At 41.9% G+C, this 27401-nt stretch overlaps 1 protein-coding gene across 1 annotated transcript in view; it reads right to left on the bottom strand.

The window, feature by feature from the left end:
* Positions 1-1386: 1386 nt before the first annotated feature.
* The window catches only part of PKHD1 (PKHD1 ciliary IPT domain containing fibrocystin/polyductin), a 266225-nt gene continuing 240210 nt past the window's right edge, over positions 1387-27401 (bottom strand). Inside the window, exons 60-65 of the mRNA XM_075144880.1 lie at positions 19584-19719; positions 17197-17284; positions 10872-10979; positions 7022-7177; positions 5682-5816; positions 1387-1739 (exon numbers count right to left, since the gene is read on the bottom strand). Of these exons, the coding sequence (XP_075000981.1) occupies positions 1387-1739; positions 5682-5816; positions 7022-7177; positions 10872-10979; positions 17197-17284; positions 19584-19719 (976 nt within the window). The remainder of the gene's footprint in view (positions 1740-5681; positions 5817-7021; positions 7178-10871; positions 10980-17196; positions 17285-19583; positions 19720-27401) is intronic.

Raw genomic sequence — 27401 nt, 5'->3', positions numbered from 1 at the left:
TATCTTCTGATTCGGACCTGGAATCGTGAGACTTAGGGTTCTACCATGTTGACTCACATAAAAGAATATTTTGGCCTCTGCAGAAAATACTGTAAGAAATTGCTTTTCCATAACATGGAAGAGGTCAAAAAGGCTGATCTATTGAACTTAATAAAATAAGTCCCTCATCCTCAAATGTCTTAAGCCAGAAAAGCTCCTGTGCAGTGAGCCAGAAACCATGGAATCTATCTGATTTCACCAGAAAATGATGTTTATAAACACAATATAGTGCAGGAGCCAATGCTGGTGAATCTATTTTTGTGCCTAGAGAACTGTGTAGCTCACTGACCAGTATCTGCACCTTAGCTCCTTCAGCTTGAAGTGAACCATTTTGTGGTTGTTTGGTTTTTTTTCAAATCAAGGTTTCTTATCTCTCTTCTACTGCTGATCTGGGCAGAAAAAACCTCATCTTCCTGCTTAAGTATTTTTTCTGCAGAGGAGTATAAATTTTATCTTGTACCACCAGGCCACCTTGCAACCAAGAATTTTATGGCACAGAGAGGGCATAATAAAGTCCCTCATCTTCCAGCTCAGTAAAGCAAAGCACAGAGAAATTCTCTGAGCAACCGAAGAACATCAGCATTATTATTATCATTTGTAAAGAGTAGTGTTCATAACAAGCCAGTGATTTAAGGGTGTTAGAAAACAATGATATGGTGAAGATTTAACTCAGCAAAATACTTTAATTAAAAAGAAAAACAACAACACAGATTTAACTAAGGAGGAATGGAAGTGCTTACTCAAGTCAGTGAAATGGAGGTTGAATACATGTTTGTTTTTCCTTAGAAAAAGAAAAAGATTTATGTACATACTGAGATTCTTGGAATGAAATTAAAGGCATGATTGGAAGAAATGGGAAAATTCCCATATGTTTGTATATATGCATACATACCAATCGGCATTGCTCTAGCCCCTAAGACTACATCAGTGTTAGCATATTAAAGTGTCAGAAATCCGATCATCTGCACTGTTGAATTGTTAGGCTAATCCCTGAATGCTTTTGAATGTAATCTCAAAGCTGACCTAGCTAGCCAGCCAGCACTCCCCCAAAATCTTGGAGAGAGTTTTAGAGGTGTCAGAAGAACTACTCTCAACAGGCAGTTTGGATGCACGCACCCTGTTTTGGAAGCTAAGGAAGTTCAACGTCATAGACATGACCGGAGCTCCCAGTTGGCTGCAGATCCAGGTAACAGGTTCATTTGTAGATGTGCAGCATGGCAGCCTGGTTCCCCATGCTAATATGTGTATGATTTTCTCTAACCACAGAGACAAAAGACTCAGCTTTGCATTAACTGCAAGCCAGGCAAAACTTGCTTTGTCATGGTCCACCACCTCACATCACTTCTCTTACACCTCTGCTGCTACCACAGCAACATGCTCTCCGACATCATTCTGAGGTTTGGGCATCCTTTTGGACTTCTCTCTTTCCTCGTTGTAGCCAGCTGAAGGCTGGGGGACATCCTCCTGTCTGGAACACCTTGGGATTTTTGACTGCTGATGTTCTGGAGAGTCACCAGGAGATGGTCCTTCATGTGGTTGTTGGTGACTGTCACTGTTCCTAGCTGAAGAAAAGGTGTCTCTGTCACCTGTCTTACGTTGGACGCTGCTCATCTTTCTCACTGACTTGCCTTCACAGGGCTGCAGGTTCAGCTCCTCCAGTTGTCCTGTGGCATGCCCAACTGCCTCAGTTCCTTCCAGATCTGTGAAAGCAAGACTTGTTTGTGCTTTACAACAATTGTAAGACCCTACCTTCGTCTTCCTTACCCTTCTATGTCTTTACTGTGTGTTAAAGACCTTACTGAAAAAGCAGTTATTGTTGGGGAAATAATTTTAACTGGCCACAAATTTTAGTTTGACAGAAATAAGTTGTTAAAACTGAATAACCATAAGCTGTTTCCACAAATAAATATACATCAACCAAAACAGCTGGTTTGATACACTAACAGCTCCTAGAGCATCCTCCAGTGGTTTTCAAATATTTCAATAAATGCTTAACAATAAAGTAGATAGAATACAGCTGATTAATAAGCTATGTATTGCTAGGACTGATAATCATTTTAATACTATACATCCATAAAATACATCAACCCTCTATGAATCAGTCTGTAATATAAGGCAGAACTTTTTATTTCCAACATTTGAATCCTACTCAAGGCAGAGCCTGTAACCTGCAATGCTGTTTAAAAATGCCATTGAAAAAATGCAGAAAAAGCAAAATATATACAATACATTTTTCATGTGGAATCAAAAAATGTTTACATCTTAATAAACCAAACAGTTATCAACCACAGAGGCAGAATCACTTGTAGTGTTACAGCAGATGGCTTCTGAGTTGACAGGGTGTGCTATCACTTCAGTGCAAGATTGGCAGTCTGCTTCATTTGGATGCTAAAAACATCTGTAAAATTCTTACAATTCTCTCCCTTCCCCCCCAAAATAAAATGAAACCAGCCCAGACCCAAAACTTTTATACTCGTTCCAAATTCAGAACTAGTTCTAGTCCACACATCTCATGTGTTAGTGGACAACACCAGCTTTTGCAGTTTGTTCATCAGCATATGTTATAGTCCTTACCACAAATGATCCCAGAAAATCTGCTGTAACAACTCCTTATTTTTCAGGTTTGTTCATGAAGTTCAGCCCTTAGCATGATTAATAATAATTTCCCCCATCTTCATTTATTTTCTACAGTTTCCCTATTTCTTCATGCTTATACTCAATTTTCCTCTTAAGAAGTGCTGTTTTCTTCAACTTGTACACGCATAGCTTTCAATTTCAGGATTGTACCTCTTGGAAATTTAGTGGAAAGTTGTTGGTAAATTTTCAGTGGTCACACGTGTTTCTGTGTGTAACAACTTTCCTTCTTAAGATTGCTTTAACATCAGATAGTTGGCTGTTTTAAAGTACAAATTGCATAAATCACTAGGTTCAATTTTCTTCTTTTCATAATAAACAAGACGATCAGGTCATGATCCCCTATACCAAAGCTTCATCTTATTTCTTGATATGTATTGATGTCCTGTTCATCTTCAAAGGTGTCATTTTCAAGTGTGAAAATAGGTCTTTTCAAACGAGTTTGAATTAATGGAGGATGCTAAAAGTTTTCTGGATGTGAGCAGTTTCAAGGATGAAATATTGCCTTGAGATTTATATCACATAGTAATCTAAAATATCCTGATTTTTTAAAATTAAATACAAACTATTCAATATCAATAAAGCACACGATTAACTGGATTAAGTACCAGCTAACAGACAGAGCTCAGGCAGTAATTATATAGGGGAAATAATTCTCAGAGGTAGGACTGTGTGGCAGTACCAGACACTACCACCGAAACGGATAATATTCAGTGTTTCCACCAGTGATTTGGAATTAAAACTAAAATTGATTCCCATGATATTTTGTAAAAGGTAGAAAAAATGGCAAACTGGTAGAAAGGAAGAAGGAGGGATTGGTCTGAGCAACCTAGGAGCAAGGGATGCCAACCATATCTGCAGACTGGGAGAACTTCTTCAGGAATCCAATAGTGATTTCTGGGCGATGGTGGCCAAGGAGTTCAGGACAAGGATCAATCAGGTACAATATAATGAAAGGACTGGAAATTGAAACTAGGAAATGTAAGCTGTTAAAGGTTACATCTTTTCAATGGTGAAGGTGATGAACCACCAGAATAAATTGCAAAAAGACAAAATAAAAAATATGTTCCTCCACCTCCATGTGCCATTCTGTTAACCATGTGTTACTCAATCAAAAGTTGTTTAATTCAAGCGAGAGATAATTATGTGAAGCTGAGGAGATTTTTTGTTACACCGAGGTCAGACAAGGTAATATCTTGATCCCTTCTCCCCTGCGGTACTGCACATCTATGCATACAGCTTTCTTCCTGATCTGCATCCTCAGCTACTTGGTCTGGGACAACAACCAGGACCCCTCCCTCCATTGGACTTTACACTGTATAAGCACCTACGAAACAGAAAAACTCTGCCTTGCAAGACTTACTGTGGTGATTCATAATAAAGGCTCTGAACACTTAATTGTATTAGAAAGGTAGGATTTCTTATGGGGGGAACAGCTATAAAGCAGAAACTAAACAAAAAGACTGCTGCTTTGATTTCTTCTCTCTCTCTCTCCAAAACCAACAGCACTTTAAATAAGGGGAAATCAAACATTAGACATTTCCAAGTACATGTATTAAATTCACTTAAGATATTGTTATCCTTGTTTAAATTTGAACATATCGGGGAATCTTTTTGTCTTGCAACTATTCCTAAAAGACTTTAAGTGGCTGGATTGCCTTTTTCTGACAAAAAAATCTTTCCATGAATTATTTACACGACGACTCCAATCAACGCTATACCTGTATACCTCCCCAGCCAAAATGAAAGTTCACTATGTAAAGGTGCCAAGGGAGAATGGCAGCCTCCCACTGCGAGTTTATAGACAGAACTAAGTCAGCACGCATTATGTGTCAGAGCCGACATCAGACAGAATCAGATCCTTTGATCTCAGACCTCCACAGGAAGCTTAGATCTCAGACAAATTAGATAAAAAATGAATTTATAGCAGATATGTATCCTAAGGCACACAGCTGAATGCTGTGTTTTGGAGGAGTACAGCAAATATCAAAACACGTAAACTGCAGAATTTCCTCTCTCCTTCTCTCTCTCCCTTTGCTTTTGTGATAGATGTTAATTAAAAGGAGATAAAACTCCAGCTCGTCTCTTCCTGCCTCTTATGTAATCCACAGGCTTTGGGAAGGAGGAGGAAAAAGAAATTCCCAAAACAGAGTAAATGGGTTGTTCAGCGGAGTTATCCGAATGCCCTTAGATCTGCGCTGTTGGCAGGTGAGACAAAAAAACCCCAACTACTATAAGAACATTTCACACTTGCAGAGAGGGAAGCCGGTGATTTATGCTGCCAGCCTCATGCCCCCGAGGCTGTCTGCTTTTCCGTGACCTCAGAAGAAGTCGTGTTTGATCAGCAGATGATGAAAAGACAAGTCTCTAGGAGGTGTGTGGAAGAGGGGTGTTTGTGGCAGGGACCCTAGAGAGTAAAAGGGGACACTGAGTGGGGTGGGTGGGAATGGAGCCTCTTTGGGGTGCTGGCTTGGACTCACTGCTCAGAAAGCATGGCATGAAGGTCCAGTGAGTGATGGAGGTAACGGAGACCATGTAAATGAGCCCTGAGTGGTTTTTCCTACCTCCAGTGCACCTCACTGCAGTCCTCCACAGCCTGCAAACTTGTCCAGAGCTTCTTAAGCAGTGCGCGGTTATTGCTGCAGCACTTGGAGACCTGGGCAGGGAGAAGCCCTGTTGCTCCAGGCATGCTGGGGGCACTGTGGGAATGCCGGTCCCTGCCCTACTCCAAAACCATTAGGTGAAATCATGGACTCATTGAGCGTAAGGGGGATTATGCTGCTGCCTTCAGTGGAGCTAGGATTTCACACAATATATATAAAAGGAGATAAAATGACAGATAGAAAAATACCAGGGAGGAGAAAGAGGAGGTAATAAAGTGATAGACCTTCTGACAAGAACTGTGCCATTGATCCTATACAAATGTATAGTTCGTTAAGAGACCTAAACCAACTCCTTTAATCGTTGACTGTTAATAAATTTGAACTATTGTCAAACTGCAGTCTCACCTTCTGTTACAGGCACACCGCTTCTATTTTCTCCTTGATTGTAGCAAGGCTGGATGTGAGCTGCAGAAGGCCGTGCTTGTTTCCGTGGTTCCGTGGTACTGGCCTGTGGTACATCAACCCGTTCAGTCCTCGTTTCTGTAATGAAGCATACAGTCACATCACTCTCAATCCATCCTCAGCTCAGCAGTAATTATTAATTCAAGAAACAATATATTGCTGGTGGTTTAACAGATAATCTAGAAGTATTCTTTCTGCCCAAAAGCAGAGGGTGTTGGTTTATGTTCATAACATCTTGTGTTTTGCTATTAGGGATCCCACCTGTTCTCTTCAGTAAAATCCTTCCTTATGTTGTCACCATGTTCAGTAATACTAGAAATTCAGACCTTATTGCAGCTAATGCTCATGGTGCAATTTAGGAGAAAGACCTTTAGCCTGGATTGCAAAGTTATTTGAAAACAAAAGTTTGGAGAAACTAGTGAGAAGGTCTTGAAACTAGTGGGAGATGTCTTATTAACGGGGATTTGCATTTACTCCTCCACTACCTCTAGGTAACCTGTATACATTTGGCTACGTCCCAACTTCAGTTAACATACCCAAAAGGCCAAGTTATTGGTAACCTTCAACATATCCAGAAGTTTAAGGTGGCTGTTTGGCAGTCAAGCTACCAGTTACAGTCACGTCCTTTTATCTTCAGTTCTTCTCTTACTCAAATAGCTTTATGCCTTCTGCTTTATGCCTCCCTGAGGTACCTATATTTGTCTTAAGGTCAATGCTAAAAAGAAAACAACTTTAAGGTAAATTAGTAGAGGTGTGGATTTGCTTGGGGGAGAACTCCAGAGAGGTTGTAGCCCTCCCATTACCACTTTGACTTGTATCATGCTGATAGTGTGGTACGGGATGTGAGCGTGGCTGTGCCACTGTCTCTGTGGCATTCACACTACAGCTGTGTCTGGTCCTTGGTCAACACCAAGGCTTTGCATAACCTCACCACAGTGATATTTTGCTATTTTACCCTTCATCAGGAAAATGCGGTGGCTGAACAGATCATTGAAATCACAGCAAATATTTCCTTTGTTTCTCAATTCCTTGTCTGCACTATAGAAATCTGATTTTCATCATGTTTCACATGCAATTGAAACTTTTTCCAGCCAGGACTCAGGCATCTGTTACAGGCATAAAACTGTATAACCCTGAAACTACAAACTATCCTGCTAATTACTGAACTTCTCAGAGCTTTCTGTGAGTGCCATTGTCTGGATCCTGTTGTGGCCACTCTGGAGATTTGATAAATAAAACAGGGAGTCTGCAAGTATAAATTTTAGTGGGCATTTCAAACTTACTGTGGCTTTTGCTCTTCTTGAACCAGCAGAATGCAAGAGTGAGGATGAATGCAGATGCTGCTGAACTCAGTACAACAACAAGGATCATGCTGGCCTTCACTCCCGTGGGGACAGGGAAGATGGTAAATGGCTGAGACTGCACAGTAAACTTAGTCCCTGAGAATTTAAAGCAGCCAGAGTTTATTACAAAAGTAAGGACACGGGTTTCACAGTTAAAACACCAGGTTATAACCTTCCAACAGTCACACTGTTGTTAAAAATGCATGCAGGAACAGCCCAGAAGTCTGTCTGCCTCCACACCCGACATTAGCCAACAATATTTATTTAGGACTGAGTACCAGGACAAACCAAACACGTAACAATACTTCTTCAAGGTAAGTGTCAAGCTTTCAGTGCTTCCTGAAGCAGAGGCAGCCTCTTTATATTTAACAATCCTTAATATTTCTTCCATGAATTTGTCCAGCTGACTACCAAACCCTGAAAAGTATTTATTTCTGAGCCCAAACAGATCAGGCCCAGACAGAAAACATGCATGTTCTACCTAGCAAGACATAGAAGCTGGCTGCAACAAGAAAGGTGCTGTCATACACAGTTTTTACACGCTGTGCCTGATTCATATGAATGTAAGTTATGGGGACCCTAGAAACATTCACTATCATTAAGTTTAAGTCCATGATGCAGAAAACTCCCAGTGAACTTGCTAATATTTTCCACCATGTCGATAATGAATATTATAAACAAAAAAAATCTGTGTCCTTGCTGTTAGCATGGTAAATATTTAGTCTCTTGATGCACACAAGCTTTGGGTAATGCTCTTCACCCAGAAATCTTAAAGTTTTCTGTAAATGAAGTCAGAATCCAGCCAACCACTACTCATAGCTTCTGTGGTCAAGAGTTCATTGGGTCTCAGCATCAAGGACTGGAAGATGTCTACTGCCAGCTTAAAAATCAGAAATATAGAGAGGGTTTTGTTCCCTGGACCACCTGCAAAACACATTTGGAATGGAGATGTGCCTGGGAAGGACAGGAGTTTAACAAAACCGGCCCTGGTATTCTCTATAGACCAATTTGAAGGATGTGGATTAGTGCATCAACTCATTACCTATCTTACTACCTGACTCATTATCAGTCCTAACCTCACAATTCTAATCATTTTGACAGATGGATATTTCTTTTACTTGGTTGAGTCCCACTTTTAATAAAAATCTAAAAGCCTTTTTTCATCATTTCATTAAAAAAAAATCAGAAACACTGTCAGATGGAGGCTTGGAGACTAGGGTAAGTAGCTGTAAGTACTTTTTCTGAAACTAATTAGATTTGTGTCAATATTGTCCACCTGAACAAAGCAGAGCTTCATCAGAACAATGTGGGAAGCATGTTCCAATTGGGAAAAATTTGCCTGCAGGTACAAACACATATGAACTTCAGTTGAGGGGAGAGAAGTAATCTCACAGATATCAAGGACTCTACAGGTGCCTAAAGGTGCTTCACACTACTCTAATAGTTTGTGAATAGACTGCTGTTGGTTTAAATGGAAAGTGGATGGATCAAGTCCATTGGGATCCATATCCATTTAGTGAATATTACTGTAAAACAAGGAGCAAGACTATGCAGCAGTATGAATAGTCTACTCTCCCCAGGAACTACCACTAAAGCACTTGAGATCATTGCATCCAACATCAGCTGCATCTTCTGAGCTGTCTCCAAATCGCAAACTATGCCAGGGTACACACAGAAAACTGGTCAGGAAAATGTATCCCATGCATCTTCTATGTGATTGTTTAATTTTTACTTGTTTATCTCAACCAATAAGCAAATATCTTCAGTAAGAGTCTGGCAGTATAAAAGCTTTTATTCTGGCTCCAGCGTGGTTCCTAATCACAAACAAGCAAAGGGGGTTACTTGTTTGATGTGTGCTTTTGCAATGCGTATTAAAAGTCTACAATACTCTGATTTACACAGGTGTTACCCACACAGATGCATTAGCTGTCTGCATTGGAGGCTGTAAACATCTCTTTGCAACACTCTGACTGGCTAGGTGTTTCATACAAGGCATCTGCATTTGACCTTTGTTCAGAGGAAAGAAGATTTTGTGATTCCCCTGTACTTCCCACTAAAGAGTCAGATCTTGTTGGTGTTGACTTTCCATCTGCTCTCATTGGACTGAAGGCAATGGGAGCGGTAGGTGTTCGGCAGCATACACCCTCAAAATAGACATATGTCCTCCCGTTAAAGGCCCACCTCCAAGTACTCCCTGCACCCCAATTCTCCCTTTGCAAAGCCATGGGCAACACTCAATGTTGATTAGCCACTTGTGATTAGGAGGAGCAAAGGTTTCTCATTTTAAAAAATCTGGATCTTCATTTAATCCCAAAATAGGAAGGGATTTCTTGGATTATAAATCCTATCCCATGCTATTGTGTGTACCATATTGTACAATATCATCCATAAGTGTATTGACCTCCACCCAAGAGCAATTTGATCTGCTCTCACTATTCCTATCTATTAAGATAGGCTGTTCAGAAAAATACAGTCTAAATGTTACCTTCTTCTAATTTTTTAGCTCAGATTTTTTCATTTCACTTCCACTTCACCACTTCAGCTGTCTGATGTATTTGCCCTCTCTGTTTTTTCTGGCTGAAACAAGCCACGCTATCTTAGAGTTTTCTCATTAAAAATGCTCAGTCTGTACCTACTACATTTTGAGATCATCTCTGAACATCTGTAAACGACATTTATGTTCAGTACTTCAAAGGAGTACTCATGAGGGCTTTATGCAGTGGCACACACACCGCCTTACCTCTCCTGGAAATATTTCTATCTGTCCTTCCTAGGCTCCTTTCCACCTGATGGGTCTCAGGTTATATATATATACACACACACATATACATATATGGAGATATCTATATAACTATATCTGTATCTATATGTATCTAAATATATCCATATATATACACACATATATGTATGTATGTAATACCAGAATAGAGACTTTACACATGGTCTTACAACACCTATATCTTAATATGTCTTTGGACTACATGCCAGAGAGCATGTTCCTGCTTCTCCATTGACTTGCCTCAGCAGCCATTCTGAGACAAGAAACCAGCACTTTGACTCCTATAGAGACAGATTTGTAGATAAATTTAAGCCCCCAAACAGCTGGATAGGTGCTTCTTTTGCGCAAATGCCCTGAGGCTTTTACAAGCCAGGGTTCACGTGGTGCCTTATCCCCAAGGTGCCGACATCTCCTTCAGCTGGTGTTTCTAAGGAGGCATAAACACATCGGCCGCTTCACCATCCCTGGGTTGCTCAGAGATACCCCTTGCAGAGCCCAGTCCCGGAGGTATGCTCTGAGTGTGCATAACCTGTCGTACCCATAAAGATGACCAGATGCAGATAAATGGTCGGTAAAAAGCACTATGAAAAGAACTGGGAGCATAGATGGAAAATTACTGAACATAAACAGGAAAAAAAGAGGGAATAAGAGGACTCAGTTTATAGGAAAGGGTTTGCTCGGGCCGCTTAGCTGGTCTTAAGGACCTGATTCCTACAAGGGATTCATAGCTAGGGAATCCAGGAAGAAAGAGATACCTCTCTCTGGCAATACTTCTCTGGACTAACTCATCTTGATTTTGGGGATCTTGCATGAATAACACAGGAATCACCCAGCTCTCTTGTTGCCTGGGTAATGCCAACTTGGACGTGTAACAGAAGTCAGGATATTTAAAGGTTTGGCATTGCTCCACTCATTCAAGCAAAGCTTAACTCCCTTTTTATAAATCCAGACCACCTGTAGGGTTTTGAGTTCAGTTATCAAATCAAAAAACATGTAAAAAATGGAGCTTACCTGGAGGTGATGTGACAGTGAACACAAGTTTCCAGTTTGTGCCTGAGCTGGAGACGGCAAGGCTGGAAAAGCTTGCACATCCATCTATGACCTGCACTTGGGTGAGCCCTGCAGAGTAATAAAAAATTGCATTAACAGCAATTTAACAGCAAATTAACAGCATCCAGATAAGTACCACCTAAACCCCTCAGAGAGTCCTCGTAACTTTAAGGGGACTTCGAAAGCCTAAATTCAGTGTCCTTCCTAATCGTAAACATTTTATCTAACTCCAGAAGTTTCACATAGGGTCAGGTCTTCAGAGGTACTTGGACACCAAATTCCTGATGGATTGGAGGATGTTTACTTCTGAATCTTGGTTCCTTGAGCTCATTGTGAAATGGTATTTACTGTACCATTTATATATTATATACTGTACTGTATATCTATATCATGGGGGTGTAAAATGAATACAAATGTCAAGGGGATCAAACAAAGGTAACAGGGGCTATACAGATGCACTAGAAAGTTCCAGATGCTCATCTTTTTGATTTAACTCATGTCTTGTGTGACTAAATATGTCACCAAGGTTAGAAGAGTATTAGTGAGAGATTGATTATTTTCTGTCCTAAAGGGATGGTTTCAAGGAGCCAGCCACTGCAGCTAAGGGAAAAGAGTTTTAACCCTTTTCTGATTCTGTTTCACCTCATCATTTGGGCATATTACCTCCTATCCTACTGTTAAATCATTTTGAACTTTTCTCCAACCCTCTCAGATGATTTGGCCATGAAAAATATCTGTGGTGACTGCCCTGTGATCGTACAGAAGAGACTTTCAGCTAGAAACCTGGCAGGGGAAATCTCCATGGGGAGCATTAAAATGAAACCCATGAGAGCCAGTTTCTCCATCACTTTACCTCCTGTTCTAAGTTATCAGGGAATGCGTTCTGACCCAACATTTACATTTGCCATGGTTTTTATTTTTGTAGGCTCTTTTTAAATGTTATAATTTACTTTGCAACTGGATCTCCATTTTATTGTATGTATCTTTGAGCACTAGCCAAGTCCTGGCCTTTGAGCAACGCTGACCAGGTCTGGGCTTCATTCAGGCTCTTGGAGTGAGAGGGGTAAAATCCTAAAGACTGACAAATTTCAAAATGTTGGTTCAGGTGGGGGTGAGAAGTCAGAACTTCCTTAGGATGCTGGACTTGCTCCAGTGATCACAAACACAGACTTCTGCCTGCTCAAAGACAACACGTAATAACTATTTGCTTTATGAAGCAGGTGGTTTAACATTTTATTGCCGTTAAGCAGCACAGGTGAAGGTACATAAATTCTGAATGTGAGGAGGACATTTGTGCTCTGCCATCCCCGTGCCAAGGATATTGAATAAAATAGTGAAGTAGCAAAAGTCTTTGTGAGACATCTTGTAATCACAAATGCATAGGAGTGTTCAGCAGGCGGAGACAAGGCTTTTGATGGTAGGTCACACTGCAGGACAATTTCTCTCTGGTTTTATCCCGTTTTTCATGCCCACATCTGTATGATACAAACTAAGCAGTGCCAGGATCTGTTCTTTGGCACTGAAGAACTGGCCAAACCTCTTAAACTCTTACAGCCTCCAAGCAGAGATGTTGCATGCAGACTGCCTACTGAGATTACTTTTTTGCTGTGTCGACTTCTGAACCATGGTCAGAAATTGTCTGGGGCAAGGTCCTGGGCAAAAATATGCCTCATTTTAATGATTTAGCAACAGAAGTGATAAAGTTTTCCCTCTTCATGATCCAGTACTATTTAATTTACTAATATCTCTGTTAATTTTGACTACATATAATTTTTTCTATTTTTGTACAGCATCTAGCACACCAAACCCTCAATTTCATTGTGAATCTCCAGGACCAGCTGTGATGTATAAATAAACAGTAATTTATACTGTGAATAGACTTGGTGGAGATATGGAAATCTAGATTCCTCTAATTGCTCCATCTTGATCCTGGCTCATCTATTTATATACTAGGCATATGATCCTCCTTATGACAGTATCTGCCCAGACTACCAAGGCTTTTCTCGGCTCTGATACTCACTTTAACACTGCTTTTATAGAGGGTCTTGTCAGCTGTGGACAAATACTTTATAATTGTCATTTCTAGTCTATGATGAAGCCTGGAGTACTGTACTGTACTTCTCAACAGAGAGTATCTCAGCTTTTGGGCACATATGCTTCAAAGCTCAGAATATTACAGATATATATGAGAGTCTTCACAAAGATCTCTCAGGCAAGCTGGTATTTAACATAGAAGTAAGCTAATTTGGAGCTAAACTACTTTCCATAAGGCAGTTTGGCTGCTGTTAGATGAAGCAGCTTCAGTGTGCTAGACGGGACCCATTTCGATTAAATGCTGCTTTCATATGCTTCAAAAGACGAGTGCAATAAGGACGTTTGTCAAAGGAAAAACTGCAGCAAACTATTACATGCAGAACATCTGTACTATGCAGTTCATTCTTTGCTGGAGTTTATTGACTATTAATTTGATGCATGTATCTTTTAAAGAATGTGAAGTGCATTTCTCTTCAGTGACTTTTTTCCCTCTTTTTCTCTTTTTCCTTCTTTCTATCTTTTCTCTCTTTCTTTCTGCTTCTCTTTCTTTTCTTTCTTTTTCTCTTTCTTTTCCCTTCCTTCACTCTGTCCTTCTTTCCTCCCCTCCTCCCTTTCTCCCTTCTGCCCTTTCATTCTTCCACTGGTAGCCAGTAGCTGATCCAATAATCTGTGGTTCATCTAGACCCTAAACCTATGAGGTGTACCTCCCTGAAAAGGCTTGAAAAACAACAGAAAAGACCAAAGAATTTTTCAAACCTGTAAACCTGGAACTATGATGACGTAGGAAGAATTTCTAATTAGCAGAAGCACAGACTGAAGGGGTGATAAACTCTAATCTACAGCATGAGTGCTACTTATCTTCTCCAAATGTGAACTTTTCAATTCAAAGCTGACACACAAACCACTTTACTGCAAACAAAATGCTTTACCTATAATAGGAAACCTCAATTTTCAATGTGTGTGCTGTTCACTTACATTTAAAGATTTTAGCAATGAAAATTAGGATGCTTTATAATCAGTATCATTTCCACTTTCTATTTTACAAGCATATGATCATCCACAGGTATTTGGTTCAGCACTGTACTTAAACAAGGTTCTATACCTAAGCAAGTTCATAACCTCAATAACCTCAAGAGTAATACTCACATGCTTAGAGTTAATCATGAGTTCAGGACTTTTGATAAATGAGGACCAGAAGGGAAACATTTAGATCCCTCTTGAAAAACATTTTCATGTTGAAGTAGGCTAATTAAAAACAACAGAATTCTGTTCACAGAATCACAAAATAATAGAATTGTTTAAGTTGGAAAAGACCTGTAAGATTATCAAGTCCAACTGCAAACCTAACACTGCCAGATCCACCACTAAACCACATCCCTAAGTGCCACATCTACACGTCTTTTAAATACCTCCAGGGATGGTGACTCAACCACTTCCCTGGGCAGCCTGTTCCAAGGCTTGACAACCCTTTCAGTGAAGACATTTTTCCTAATATCCAATCTAAACCTCCTCTGGTGCAACTTGAGGCCATTTCCTCTCATCCTATCGCTGTTACTTGGGAGAAGAGACCGACACCCACCTCGTTCTCTAAAACCTTCTTTCAGGTAGTTGTAGAGTGCGATGAGGTCTCCCCTCAGCCTCCTCTTCTCCAGGCTAAACAGTCCCAGTTCCCTCAGCTGCTCCTCATAAGACTTGTTCTCCAGACCCTTCACCAGCTTCGTTGCCCTTCTCTGGACACGCTCCAGCACCTCCATGTCCTTCTTGTAGTGAGGGGCCCAAAACTGAACACAGGATTCGAGGTGCAGTTTCACCAGTGCCAAGTACAGGGGCATGATCACCCCCCTACTCCTGCTGGCCACACTAGTTCTGATACAGGCCAGGATACCGTTGGCCTTCTTGGTCACCTGGGCACACTGCCGGCTCATGTTCAGCCGGCTGTCGACCAGCACCCCCAGGTCCTTTTCCTCTGGGCAGCTTTCCAGACACTCTTCCCCAAGCCTGTAGCGTTGCCTAGGGTTGTGGTGGCCAAAGTGCAGGACCTGACACTTGGCCTTGTTGAGCCTCATACTGTTGGCCTCGGCCCATCGATCCAGATCCCTCTGCAGAGCCTCCCTACCCTCAAGCAGATCAACATTCCTCCCCAACCTAGTGTCATCTGCAAACTTGCTGAGGGAGCACTCGATCCCCTCATCCAGATCATTGATAAAGATATTGAACAGAACTGGCCCCAACACTGAGCCCTGGGGAACACCGCTCGTGACCGGCCGCCAACTGGATTTAACTCCACTCACCACAACTCTTTGGGCCCGGCCATCCAGCCAGTTTTTTACCCAGCAAAAAGTACGCCCATCCAAGACATGAGCAGCCAGTTTCTCCAGGAGAATGTTGTGGGAAATGGTTTCAAAGGCTTTACTAAAGTCTAGGTAGACAACATCCACAGCCTTTCCCTCATGCACTAAGTGGGTCACCTTGTCATAGAAGGAGATCAGGTTAGTCAAGCAAGACCTGCCTTTCATAAACCCATGCTAACTGGGCCTGATCACCTGGTTGTCCTTTACGTGCCGTGTGATGGTACTCAAGATGATTTGCTCCATAACCTTCCCCAGCACCGAGGTCAGGCTGACAGGCCTGTAGTTCCCCAGATCCTCCTTCTGGCCCTTCTTGTAGATGGACATCATATTGGCAAGCCTCCAGTCGTCCAGGACCTCCCCTGTTAACCAGGACTGCTGATAAAGGATTGAAAGTGGCTTGGTGAGCACTTCCGCCAGCTCCCTCAGTACCCTTGGATCCCATCTGGTCCCAGAGACTTGTGTGTGTCTAAGTGGGGTAGCAGGTCATTAACCATTTCCCCTTGGATTATGGGGGCTTCGTTCTGCTCCCCATCCTGTCTTCCAGCTCAGGGGGCTGCGTACGCAGAGAACAACTGGTCTTACTATTAATGACTGAGGCAAAGAAGGCATTAAGTACCTCAGTCTTTTCCTCATCCTTTGTCACTATGTTTCCCCCTGCATCCAATAAAGGATGGAGATTCTCCTTAGCCCTCCTTTTGCTGCTTATGTATTTATAGAAACAGTTTTTATTGTCTTTTATGGCAGTAGCCGGATTAAGTTCTAGTTGGGCTTTGGCCCTTCTAATTTTCTCCCTGCATAACCTCACAACATCCTGGTAGTCCTCCTGAGTTGCCTGCCCCTTCTTCCAAAGGTCATAAACTCTCCTTTTTTTCCTGAGTTCCAGCCAAAGCTCTGTGTTCAGCCAGGCCGGTCTTCTTCCCCATCGACTCGTCCTTCAGCACATGGGGACGGCCTGCTCCTGCGCCTTTAAGATTTCCTTCTTGAAGAATGTCCAGCCTTCCTGGACTCCTTTGCCCTTCAGGACTGCCTCCCAAGGGACTCTGTCAACCAGGCTCCTAAGCAGGCCAAAGTCTGTCCTCCGGAAGTCCAAGGCAGCTGTTCTGCTGACCCCTCTCCTTACTTCTCCAAGAACTGAAAACTCTATCATTTCACGATCACTATGGCCAAGACAGCCTCCAACCATCACATCACCCACAAGTCCTTCTCTGTTCGCAAACAACAGGTCCAGCAGGACGCCTTCCCTAGCTGGCTCCCTTACCAGCTGTGTCAGGAAGTTCTCCTCCACACACTCCAGGAACCTCCTGGACTGTTTCCTCTGCTGTATTATATTTCCAGCAGACATCTGGTAAGATGAAGTCCCCCACGAGAACGAGGGCTAGCGATTTTGAGACTTCTCCCAGCTGCTTACAGAATATTTCATCTGCCTCTTCATCCTGGTTGGGTGGTCTACAACAGACTCCCACCATGATATCTGCCCTGTTGGCCTTTCCCCTGGTTCTTATCCATGAACACTCAAACCAGTTGTTTCTGTCTGTACCTGGCCAGATCCTTTGCTGGAACAAACAGATTGTCATTGGTTCTAAGGAAATTGCCCCAATTAACATTAGCTGAAATTGCTAATTCTTCATTCTTTTCTTTTTTGATCTAAGATATGTCTTTTCAAGATAAACTACTGAATATACTCCCTTTAAGCCGCCAGAGCACAAAAATACTTTGTATAAGCTTCTCTTCCTCTAGCATATCGCTGGGCGGTTCACCAAACTCCTACTGCAACTTTCTTTTTTCAGCCCAAAGACTATCTTTCAAATCCATCAGTCTTTCTTAGGGAGAACTAAATTTGTCACCATCATTCCACATAACTGCTTTGCCATAACCCTTCCTATAAGAAAATACATCCAAACCTTTTAGCACCCCCTCGGAGGAGCCCTTGAGGTGAGCTGATACAATCCAGGGTTCTGAGGGAGGCCCCAGATTGTCAACTTGTTGACCCTGGGAAGAAGAACAAAAGAGAAGAATTAAGATCTTGTCTCCTCAACAAGAGGAAAGAAAGTTTTGATGGTTTTAACAATTGTAATAATTTTTTAATGACCAGTGGGAGGGCAGTTTGCATCTACATGTTATATGTTACATGTCACAAAGCTCACCATAACTCTTTACGATGAGATTAAGCTCAGAGGAACCAGTTCTGGCAGCTTCAGGTCTGTTTGAATAAAGTCTGGCAAGATTCGCTGCTTCACTTGAAGTATCTAGGATCACATTCACATCACCTATGAGAAGTAGCTAATTTTGACATCATGGCTTCTATGGCATCTAATTTCACAGAATCACAGCATGGCTGAAGTTGGAAGGGACCTCTGGAGGTAATTGGTCCAACCTCTCTTCTGAAGCAGGACCACATAGAAGGGATTGACCAGGACTATGTCCAGATGGCTTTTGAATATCTCCAAGAATGGTGACTCCACAAGTTCAAGGAAACTGAGTAGATTCAGTGTGTCTATTTACTCAGGTTGAAGATTTAAATTCCCCATACACTCAGTGAAATAAACCAGTTTTGATACCTAAATTACCCAGCCATAATAGGTGTGCAGGATCTAGATCCCATAGTCTACATGTATATAGAAACATCAGCTTTCATTTTTTTTATTTTTTGAGGGAGCTACTGGTTCTCAAGTCTAGTAGAAAACCTGAAACATGTCTGAAGAAGGGTATGAAACCCAAGGAAATATTCAACTGCCTAGATGCAGGTTTTGTGTGTCATTTCAGGTAGCCATCAATGTTTGATATCCAACAGAGTTGGCTTGTGGGAAGGTCTTACCTTTCTAGAGGAGCTGGAGGCCAAATAGCATATTCTACAGTCTACTATGCAACAAGATGCCTACGTGTAGGGAACTGAAGTCAATAGAAAGAAGCTGAAACTTTTGTGCCTCACAGTTGTAAAATCAGTCTCATGACTAATGGATATACAGAGCCGGCTTTATAATAAAGCAACTTTGCTTCCAGAAATTATGTCCACAAAACAGTTCAAGCTTGGATTTGACACCATGCTCCAGGGTCATCACTGTAATCATAGAATCATAGAATCATTTAGGTTGGAAAGACCTTTAAGATCAAGTCCAACTGCAAACCTAACACTGCCAGATCCACCACTAAACCATGTCCCTAAGCACCACATCTACATGTCTTCTAAATACCTCCAGGGATGGTGACTCAACCACTTCCCTGGGCAGCCTGTTCCAAGGCTTGACAACCCTTTCAATGAAGACATTTTTCCTAATATCCAATCTAAATCTCCCCTGGTACAACTTGAGGCCATTTCCTCTCATCCTATCACTTGTCACTTGGGAGAAGAGACCAACCCCCACCTCACTACAACCTCCTTTCAGGTAGTTGTAGAGCGCGATGAGGTCTCCCCTCAGCCTCCTCTTCTGCAGGCTAAACACCCCCAGTTCCCTCAGCTGCTCCTCATAAGACTTGTTCTCCAGACCCTTCACCAGCTTTGTTACCCTTCTTTGGACATGCTCCAGCAACACCTCAAACATCCTTCTTGTAGTGAGGGGCCCAAAACTGAACACAGTATTCGAGGTGCCTGGGTCTAGTTATTCTGTGGCCATACTATTGCCTGACCAGGAAAATGGAAATGATTCCATAATAGAAAATAGTTGGAAAACAGGAAAGAGGACATGAAAATATAAAGGAAATAGGAAACATAGCACAAAGCCACGCTATGGAGATTTCACCTGACTTTGGGACTGAATCTAGCCTAACAACCCACAACATCTAAGTACTCATTGGACCTAGTCTGCTGCTTCCAGGACTGTGTGTTAGTACCTCTGGCAATGCTAAATCACATCACAGAGACATCCAAGCTTGTTTTAAATACAGTGATCTCTACACAGCACTGCTGTGCATGGTGTGGACTTGCTGGGGGAGACCAGGATACCCCATTATACCTGACATTGCCAAACTTCATGATTGTGTTGCTGTTCCCACATTCCTCAATGATATCCTTTAAGCTTTAGGAGCAAAGGTCAGAAAACTGCACACAATCAATTCTACAGCACAAATCTAACCCTCGCAGGAAAAACCTGAAAAATGTGAATATAGTCCATCCTGGAAGATGTTCCCAGAATGCCCATGACTGCTTATCTATAGAGCTATCCTTTGCCATATTTATTTATAGAGCTGTCCTATGCCATGCTTAGGTCAGTCTCAACTTTTGGATTGCTTGGAAATGGCAAAATTGTACAGAATTAATAGAAATGTCGATCCACAGAAGGCCAAATCCTACCTTCCTGTCCAGGAAAATGATTTTTGGCTGTACAGGAAGCTGCTTCTCAATTTCTCCATCTGAGGGCTGTACCTGAACAGAGATGTTGTAGGGTCTCACATACAAGCATGTTCCTGGGTCTTGCCTGCTTCCATTTCTTTCACATGCAAAGAAATGTAAAAAAAAAAAAAAAAAATCAGGAAATTAATGCTATGAGAACACCCAATGCTAGTCCTGGAGGTAATTCACACCTTGCCATGTCTAGGAACGACATGTTACTTTCTGTTTGCAGGATTTTCTACCTTTTTAATGCAGGTGGCAATACTTAGTGTCTGTTATGAATAGGAAGGCGCACTATACCAAATGACTACTAATTTACCTTATCACGGCACTTTGATTCCTTGGAGGAGAGCAGCATGGATGGAAATATTGAACAGACATTACTTCCAAACAGACAGCAGCACCAAACTAATAAAAAAAAAAAATCCTTTTGTTTCAATCCCCAGTTTACAGACGGAAAAGTGAGAAATTAACAAAATAAATTATTTCCCTGGTATCACATTGGAAGTATGTGGCAGAGACAGGGATTTTATGGATTCAGAAATACAATGCCCTAGCCCCAAAGTCTTCGTTGCACTGATAAAAGTGGAGGCTGCAAATGCTTCCTGTCCAGCAGAAGGATTTCCAATCAACACCTTTGAGCTCCTCTAAAAACAAAGTTTCTGTTCCTCTACACAAGCACAGCACTTACAGGGCTTTGCATTTCTTTATCCTGCCATGCCTGTGTTCTTACCCTTCATTATCTATGAAGTCTGCATACTGAAATATAGCAGTATACAGACACCCCATTGAAAGACATTGTTTTTTCCAAGACTGAAATTTATATTAAAGCATCCCAGGAGAGAGCTTTTGCATTTGAATAAAGAATCAACACTTTATTCTGAGCCTGTATCATTTCATTCCCTCTCCCAGTGCTGTGTGTCGTTTAGTATCTCATATATATATATATAATTTATATATATATAAAACCCTCTAATCTGCAATTGCAGTGAAGTGGCTGGGGGTTTGGTATTGTCTTGAAATGAAAGTAGAAAAGCTATTCATTCATCTATAGTGTTTGCTTAAAGGTGTTTACAAACAGAAAATAAATGGAGCATAAGTTTCCTTTGTTTTAACTCAGTTTTTTTATTTTGGGGTTTTGGTGGTGTTGTTTTTTTTTTCCTGGATGTTTTTTTTCTGTACAAACCAGAAACTCTTTATGCTGCAGCTGATGGGAAATACTGGTTCGAACCACAGACACTGGGAAGATCAACTCAGGACACCTGCAGTCTCAAGAGCTAGCTCAAGGATTGAAATTTCAGTTCTTAGTTCTTTTCCTTTTTTGTGAGTGGGAAAGTCCGAAAGGCAGTGTTGTGTTTGAAATTCATGTCAAGGCACTAATGCGTTCATCAGTGCTCTTAGCCACCTCCTTCCCTAAACGTGCATTCAGCACTGTGACTGAAACTCACTGCGGGACCAATACACCAAGTCACTCCCATTTTCATGGCACAGATCTGCACTTTCTGTGAGCTCCCTGGCTCCAGCTGAGTCCAGACAAGTTTAGATGAGTCTTGGCATGGCTTCTGTAAGCCCAAAATATTTTTTTTCTCTCTCCAGCTTCTTTAAAACTGCCAACAAACAAGAAAAATGTTGGCATGAAATGCCCTGACTCCACACCCCAGGCCCCACACAGTAAAACTGTGCTCATCTCACACTTAAAAGAAGGATGCTGCAAAATGTGGTTGTAGGAAGTAGTTCCTGCTCCCTAGGGTGAGTAACGGCAAAGAAAACAAAACAAAACAAAAATACACATGCATGGTTAAAAATTAATGTCTGTTTGCAGGTAATTTGTATCCAGCTAACACAGCACAGAACATGGTGTTTGTATCCCACACGGTCCAACCTGACTCTTGCTGTCAGGGAGCCCCTGCCTCAGGGTGCAACCCTGCACATGGCGAGTTCTGTTCCTGCGAGTGAGTGTCAGCGTGGAGGAGGAGGAGAGAGGAGCAGCCTGCTGCTCCCCTGGTGATGTGCGTTGGAAAGAAAATAGACTTTCCTGGCATAGCTTTGCAGCTGGGGACGGACAAGCATGCCTGTAGCCTAGCAAGGGCTGGAGCGAGGAGACCTGCCTTCCTCCTGATGGGCAAGAAGAGCATGCTGTTATGTCACTATCCTGAAGTCTCATGCTGGGAAGGAGCAGGCTGGTTTGCAATTCCCTGCTGACAGCACTCAATGGGGAGCAGCTCAGTTGCTCCGTGCCTTGCAGCAATTCTAAATGTGGGCATAGCAGGCAAGCAGGAGCTGCTCGTGATACCTTAGTCAGCAGGGACACCAGGGTCAGGATCCCAGGTCCTTTCGCCGTCAGTGCCAACACATGTCTGCAGAACATGCTGAGACTCTGCAGGAGAGCAAGTGTCTGCTCTTTACTATCAAGGAAATTAGAGGTCGTGGAAAGTAGAGGGTCTACTGCAGGTATTAAGGCATGATTGAGAAACTAGGTGGAGAGATGTGGGGCAGAGGGAAGGAAGTGTCCCTGAAATCAAGCAGAGCTTGTAATTTTAATTATAATTGCAATAATAACTATAATAATAAGATACTAATAACAACTATAATAATAATAATAACAACAATAACAACAATAACAATAGCTATTATTATCAGTTGACTTCAAGGGGAAAGAGATCAGATGCACAGCCTGGATCAAGAGTCCATTAAAGTCAATGCATATATTTATATTAGAAATCATACATCTATATTAAAAATAACAAGCCTTGGCACTGAAACTTGATCACCTCTACTGTTTAACTGTCAGTCCATCACAAGCTGTGGTCCAGGTTCAACAGCAAAATCCAGGACAAGTCTCAAATGGTCTGGGAGCTAATACAGTCAGAGAATATTCTCACTTGGCAGTTTGGATGAGGCCACCCCTGAAATGGTGGGTGAAAGAATTTAATTTTATGATCATAGGCTGATCCATATCAGCTGGTCTTACTGCCAGAGAACAGTCCCTGGCATATTTAATTTCCTAATAAACAATTGAACAGATAGACAATTGAACAGTTGTCTGGGTATGTCTGCAATGCTAGTGTTGCAGCATCAGTATATCCTTGGAAGGGGAAGGAGATTGGGAAGAATTTGAGGAACAAATAATATGACAAAATGCATCATGGTCAAGCCAAAGAGGTTCTTGCTTTTGTTCTTGAAAAGGTGGTGATTGCTGGTGCAGAGAAGACCAGCTACAAGAAAGAAGATGCTGTAGTGAAGACAAGAGATAGGCAAGCTGAGGACTTGCGTAAGGCAAAGTAGGTGCAAATTCACCAGAAAGACTGTCAGGATTTTAGTATCTTTGGGTGAGAAGTGCATTCTCATGTCATTTGGTGATGAGGTTAGTCAGATATCAGGTACCTGTGTCCTCTCAGCTGCACTGTTCAGTGCTTTGTCTCCCCCTGCAGATCTTATCATTAAGTAATAGAGACAGGGAAAGAGAGACACAAGCATCCAAAAGATGGTGAGGAGTTGGAGATCATCCCTACTTTAAGCAAAAGAGGTATCCAAAGGATGACCTTTATTTCCACAGATGCCCATGTTTTCCCATGGTATACAGAGAAATCAAAGCTAGAGGAAATAAACTTGAGTGGAAACCAGGCTTCAGCTTTCCTTGACAAGAGAGAAACAATAAATATATAATAGTGATCATGTCTCCTTATGAGGACTAGACTAACGGACTGAACAGGACCCATGGTGTCAAACATTACTGATGTCTCTCTTCTTTCATGTAGGTTGAGTTAGTACGACCAAAATTCAAAAACCTAGGCACCTAAATGATTATTCTAGCCAGCACCAACAGGGAGCTTTGAACGAAATCATGTGTCCACTGCCCTGGAAGTCAGATGCTGTGATGGCAGAAAGCTAACAAGAGAACATCTAGCAGTGTGGAGAAGTAGCAAAGGGTCCTAGGTTGACGGTAAACTGGGATAAGAAACAAGTAACTGAATTGCCTCTGTGGGCAAGGCTGGCCAAGAGGAATATGCTCTTTATCTAATCATTGTGAGGGTTTCCTTTCATAAAGCAAAGATGTTTTAGTTAGAAGCTGGATATTTTGTGGCTGTTGAAAGCATCAGGTAAGTTGGTTAGACTGACAAAGTTCTGAAACAGAGGTTCAATGCATAATCTATTGGAGTATGTATTAATTAAAATACCTAGTCTTTTTGACCAACAACTTCTGACATTAGCTTTTGGGAGCACTACCACCATCAGATCTCCATTCCTCTGTTTGCTAGAGACTGTCCAAGCTCCAGATGGCTCCCAATCTAGCTTCCAGGATTTTTTTTCCCCATTTTACAAATCAGTAAATATAGTCACAGAGCATGAACACAGCTGTCCAGGAACACCCAGACATGTCTCCTCCATAAGACCAATCTTCCTCCCTGCTCAGGCAACCTTCGTTTAGCACTTTTCATCCCAGTGGCACCAAAATCTGAAGGCAAGCAGCTGCCTGGTGGGTGCAGTTGGTGGAATCCAGATTTCTGCGGTCTGGAATGATAAGACACCTTAAAAAAAGAAAAACAGGGAGACTGGAGGGATTTAATGGATCTTACAAAGCCGCCTGTAGTGGCAAGGAGCTAAGCCAGGCCTCTTCCATAACACACTCCTGAAGTTTACTGTCGGAGAAACGTCTTTTATTAAATGTAAACAGCATCCCGCCGGAGGTCAGAGCCTTGCCGCTGCCGCGTATCCCAAGGTAATACCACTTTAAGCTCCACATAAACTCTTAAACAGTTTCTATCCTAAAACCAGACCGTAGGTGGTACAGTTTTTTACGATATGTTATAATAGTGCAATAAATCTGTTAGCTTAAAATCGAATCTCCGTGGCCTTTTAGAGAAATCATCATTAAATGCAAGGCCCTGTTAATGATGCCATCCCAGTGAAATTGTTTAATCTGCTAGGGGGGTGAAAGGTCACCAAATGAATTTTTTATAATACATCAACTTGACACGCAATAGGGAAAACTGTAATAGATAAAAGCAAAGGAAAAGGGCACTGTCTTCTTCTGATAGGTCAATAGCAGCCAAGAGAGTCACTCATCCACTTTTCCTTCACTACCGTGCTCCTTTTCCATTTAATATGGACACCCAATTAATACCTCAGCACCATAGACAACCTCATTTTAGGTGAATTATAGCAATTTCTTCCCCCTTCTCCGAAATGAAAGTGATCACAATACATCATAGCATTGTGCGAATTAACGTTAATTGATTCGAGTTACCAAGCATTGATGGGCCACTTCTATAATCTGGTCCTTATTGGGAGCTGGAAGGGATGGAGGGAAGATTAGATTGCATCCTCCGTTGCTTTGACGACGGCGGTCACCTGATGGCTTGTTAGACAGTTGTACGCTTCTATTGCCGGCCCCAGTGGGGTCGTCAGTAAACTGGAGTGATGTCCAAACATCATTACACGCTGCTCCGATATTAAAGCAAAGGGATTAGCACCTTATTGCAAGCAACCTGGATTTGTCATTGTGCTGTCGTTATCCAATTTCCAGATGATAATGTGACTGTGGCCTGCGGGCGTGAGGTCCTACAGCCAAACCAAGGTGTATGTGTGTGTGTGTTTATATATATATACGTATACATATATATACATGCATACACCCCCACAAAGACCCAGCACCCAAAGCCATTTAACCCTTTGCTTGCCAGGCTCCAGCTAACAAAGCATGTTGAAGAATTTTTCTCCTTTTCCCATCCGATGCACAGCAGCTGTCAAGAGCGCGATATGAGAGCAAAGCAGACTGACCCGGGAGCCGACACAGCCGTCACTCACTCGAATGTCACGCCAGCCGAGCTCTGCTGATAGAGGTGACACTGCTCATATGTTAACTAAGGTAGATTGGGGAAAGGATCGATCCCTCAGATACATGGCTGGCAGCTCCTCTCTGCCGTGTGCACGTGTCGTGTAAATCATTGCTTTTACCGCAGGTTCCGTTAATTGTTAAGGGGGAAAAAGGATCCATATGTGACATGAGCAAGGCAGGTTTTGTTTGACAGCACTGGGGTACCAGAGCTGGGACCAGATCTTTTTCCAGTCGCTGAGAAAAACGATGGGGAAACTCCTGGCTCTCCTGCATGTGTCCGAACATCCGTAACGTCTGGAGGAACACCGGGGAATTGGGAAAAGGCCTCTTGAGCTGATCCCCTTCATTTTTTAAATTTAATAACACAAACCCCTCAATTTCAAAGACCCACACTGGTGTGGGGAATATATGACAATATATGCCTCCTTCCACAGAGACCTGCAAAGTCCAGCACTCCTTTTCCCGAGTTTCTCTCCTACCCTATTTATCTTCCTCCTCCTCTGTTCTCCCCTGCTCTCCTTTCACCTTTCCTACCTCCTGCTCCCTTCCTGTAGAGGAATTGGTTGGTTTTTGGAAGCCCATTGCCAGAGCAAGCTGTGGTTTCCACCACGGTTACAGTGGGGGTAGGACTTCTAATTGCCTGAACCTTGTAATTCACAGATGTCACCTTTGAGTGGGATTGGCAAATTTTCAGATAGGTTTACCATGTACAGTAAATACTAACAGAAACATAGTTTTAAAAAAAGGCTCAGAGGGAGAATGTAGCTTGGGGGATCGGTAGTCGGTGATGGACCCTTTAACACCCACACTGCCAGAAGGGTTCCAGTCCAGGAGAGCAGTGGGGAAAAACTATTATTATCTGATTTGGGGTGACGATATGAAGCTCCATGGTTGTTGTCTAGAAGGACATTTTGGAGATTTGTTTGAAAACTTGCAAGGGAAATACTTGCTTCACACAAGGATCATATACAAAGGGGCAGACTACTTTGATTGTTTTGGGTTTTTTCCCCCCAAAGACAGACACTCAATCTTACAGACAGACATCATTGTAATTAGCAGTAATCTGTATTGTGGTACCACCTTCAACCTGCACAAATGACTCATATACCTACTCTGCAAGGTATACTTTGTATTTATTTAGGAAAGTCCCTGAATGAAAAGCATTTCTGCTTAAGCTGCAATTTAATTCCTCTACTGACCATGGATGGGGGCCACAAGATATCTCCTCAATTTCCCAACTCTGAATTCAATTCAAAGAAAAATGCTACAATAGCAGACCTGGGGTCTAACATCTACATAATCAAAGACCTTGTGTGACATCATCATCACCAGTATGACTGTGCCTTCCTGACATCACCGATATGCTGATAGTTCAGTTTTGACATCCCTTCAGTTCCTTGATTTTCTGCTAAAATTGCCACCAGAAGAAAAATATTATCAAAAGGCTTTGTGATAAAAAACTTCACCTCTGGGATCCAGAATGACTTTCCTCAAACTCTTTTCACACACAGGCCTCCATTGCCACCATCTTCCATGCAGAAAGATCCCTCTGAGTCTCTGAGTTCTTGATGACCATCTACCTACCATTGACAGATCCCGCAACTACCCAATTTCCCAGTTTGAAAAGAATTGAGAACAAAATAGTGAAATTCATCCTGATTCCTAAAGTGAAATATGATCAGACAGTTTTATATGACATAAAACTGTTTAGACTTGTATTAGCCTTCACTTTATTCTGATGAAGTTTCTTATCCCACAGCTCCTATAAATAGCCCATTACAGAATCCCACTCCTCTGATTAGAAACCTTCTAGATTTCATTGTAAATTTATTCATGTGTACTTTTCCACAGTTTTACTAGACTGCTAAATGAGATATTGGCCAAAAATGGGTCTCAGCTATTCCCACACTATATATAAAAAAAAAAAAAATTCAGAATAT

The sequence above is a fragment of the Calonectris borealis genome, chromosome 3, assembly GCF_964195595.1.
Source record: "Calonectris borealis chromosome 3, bCalBor7.hap1.2, whole genome shotgun sequence".
NCBI classification, from domain to species: domain Eukaryota; kingdom Metazoa; phylum Chordata; class Aves; order Procellariiformes; family Procellariidae; genus Calonectris; species Calonectris borealis.
Note: the sequence above shows the minus strand (reverse complement) of the source record. Positions and strands in the feature narration are given on the sequence as shown.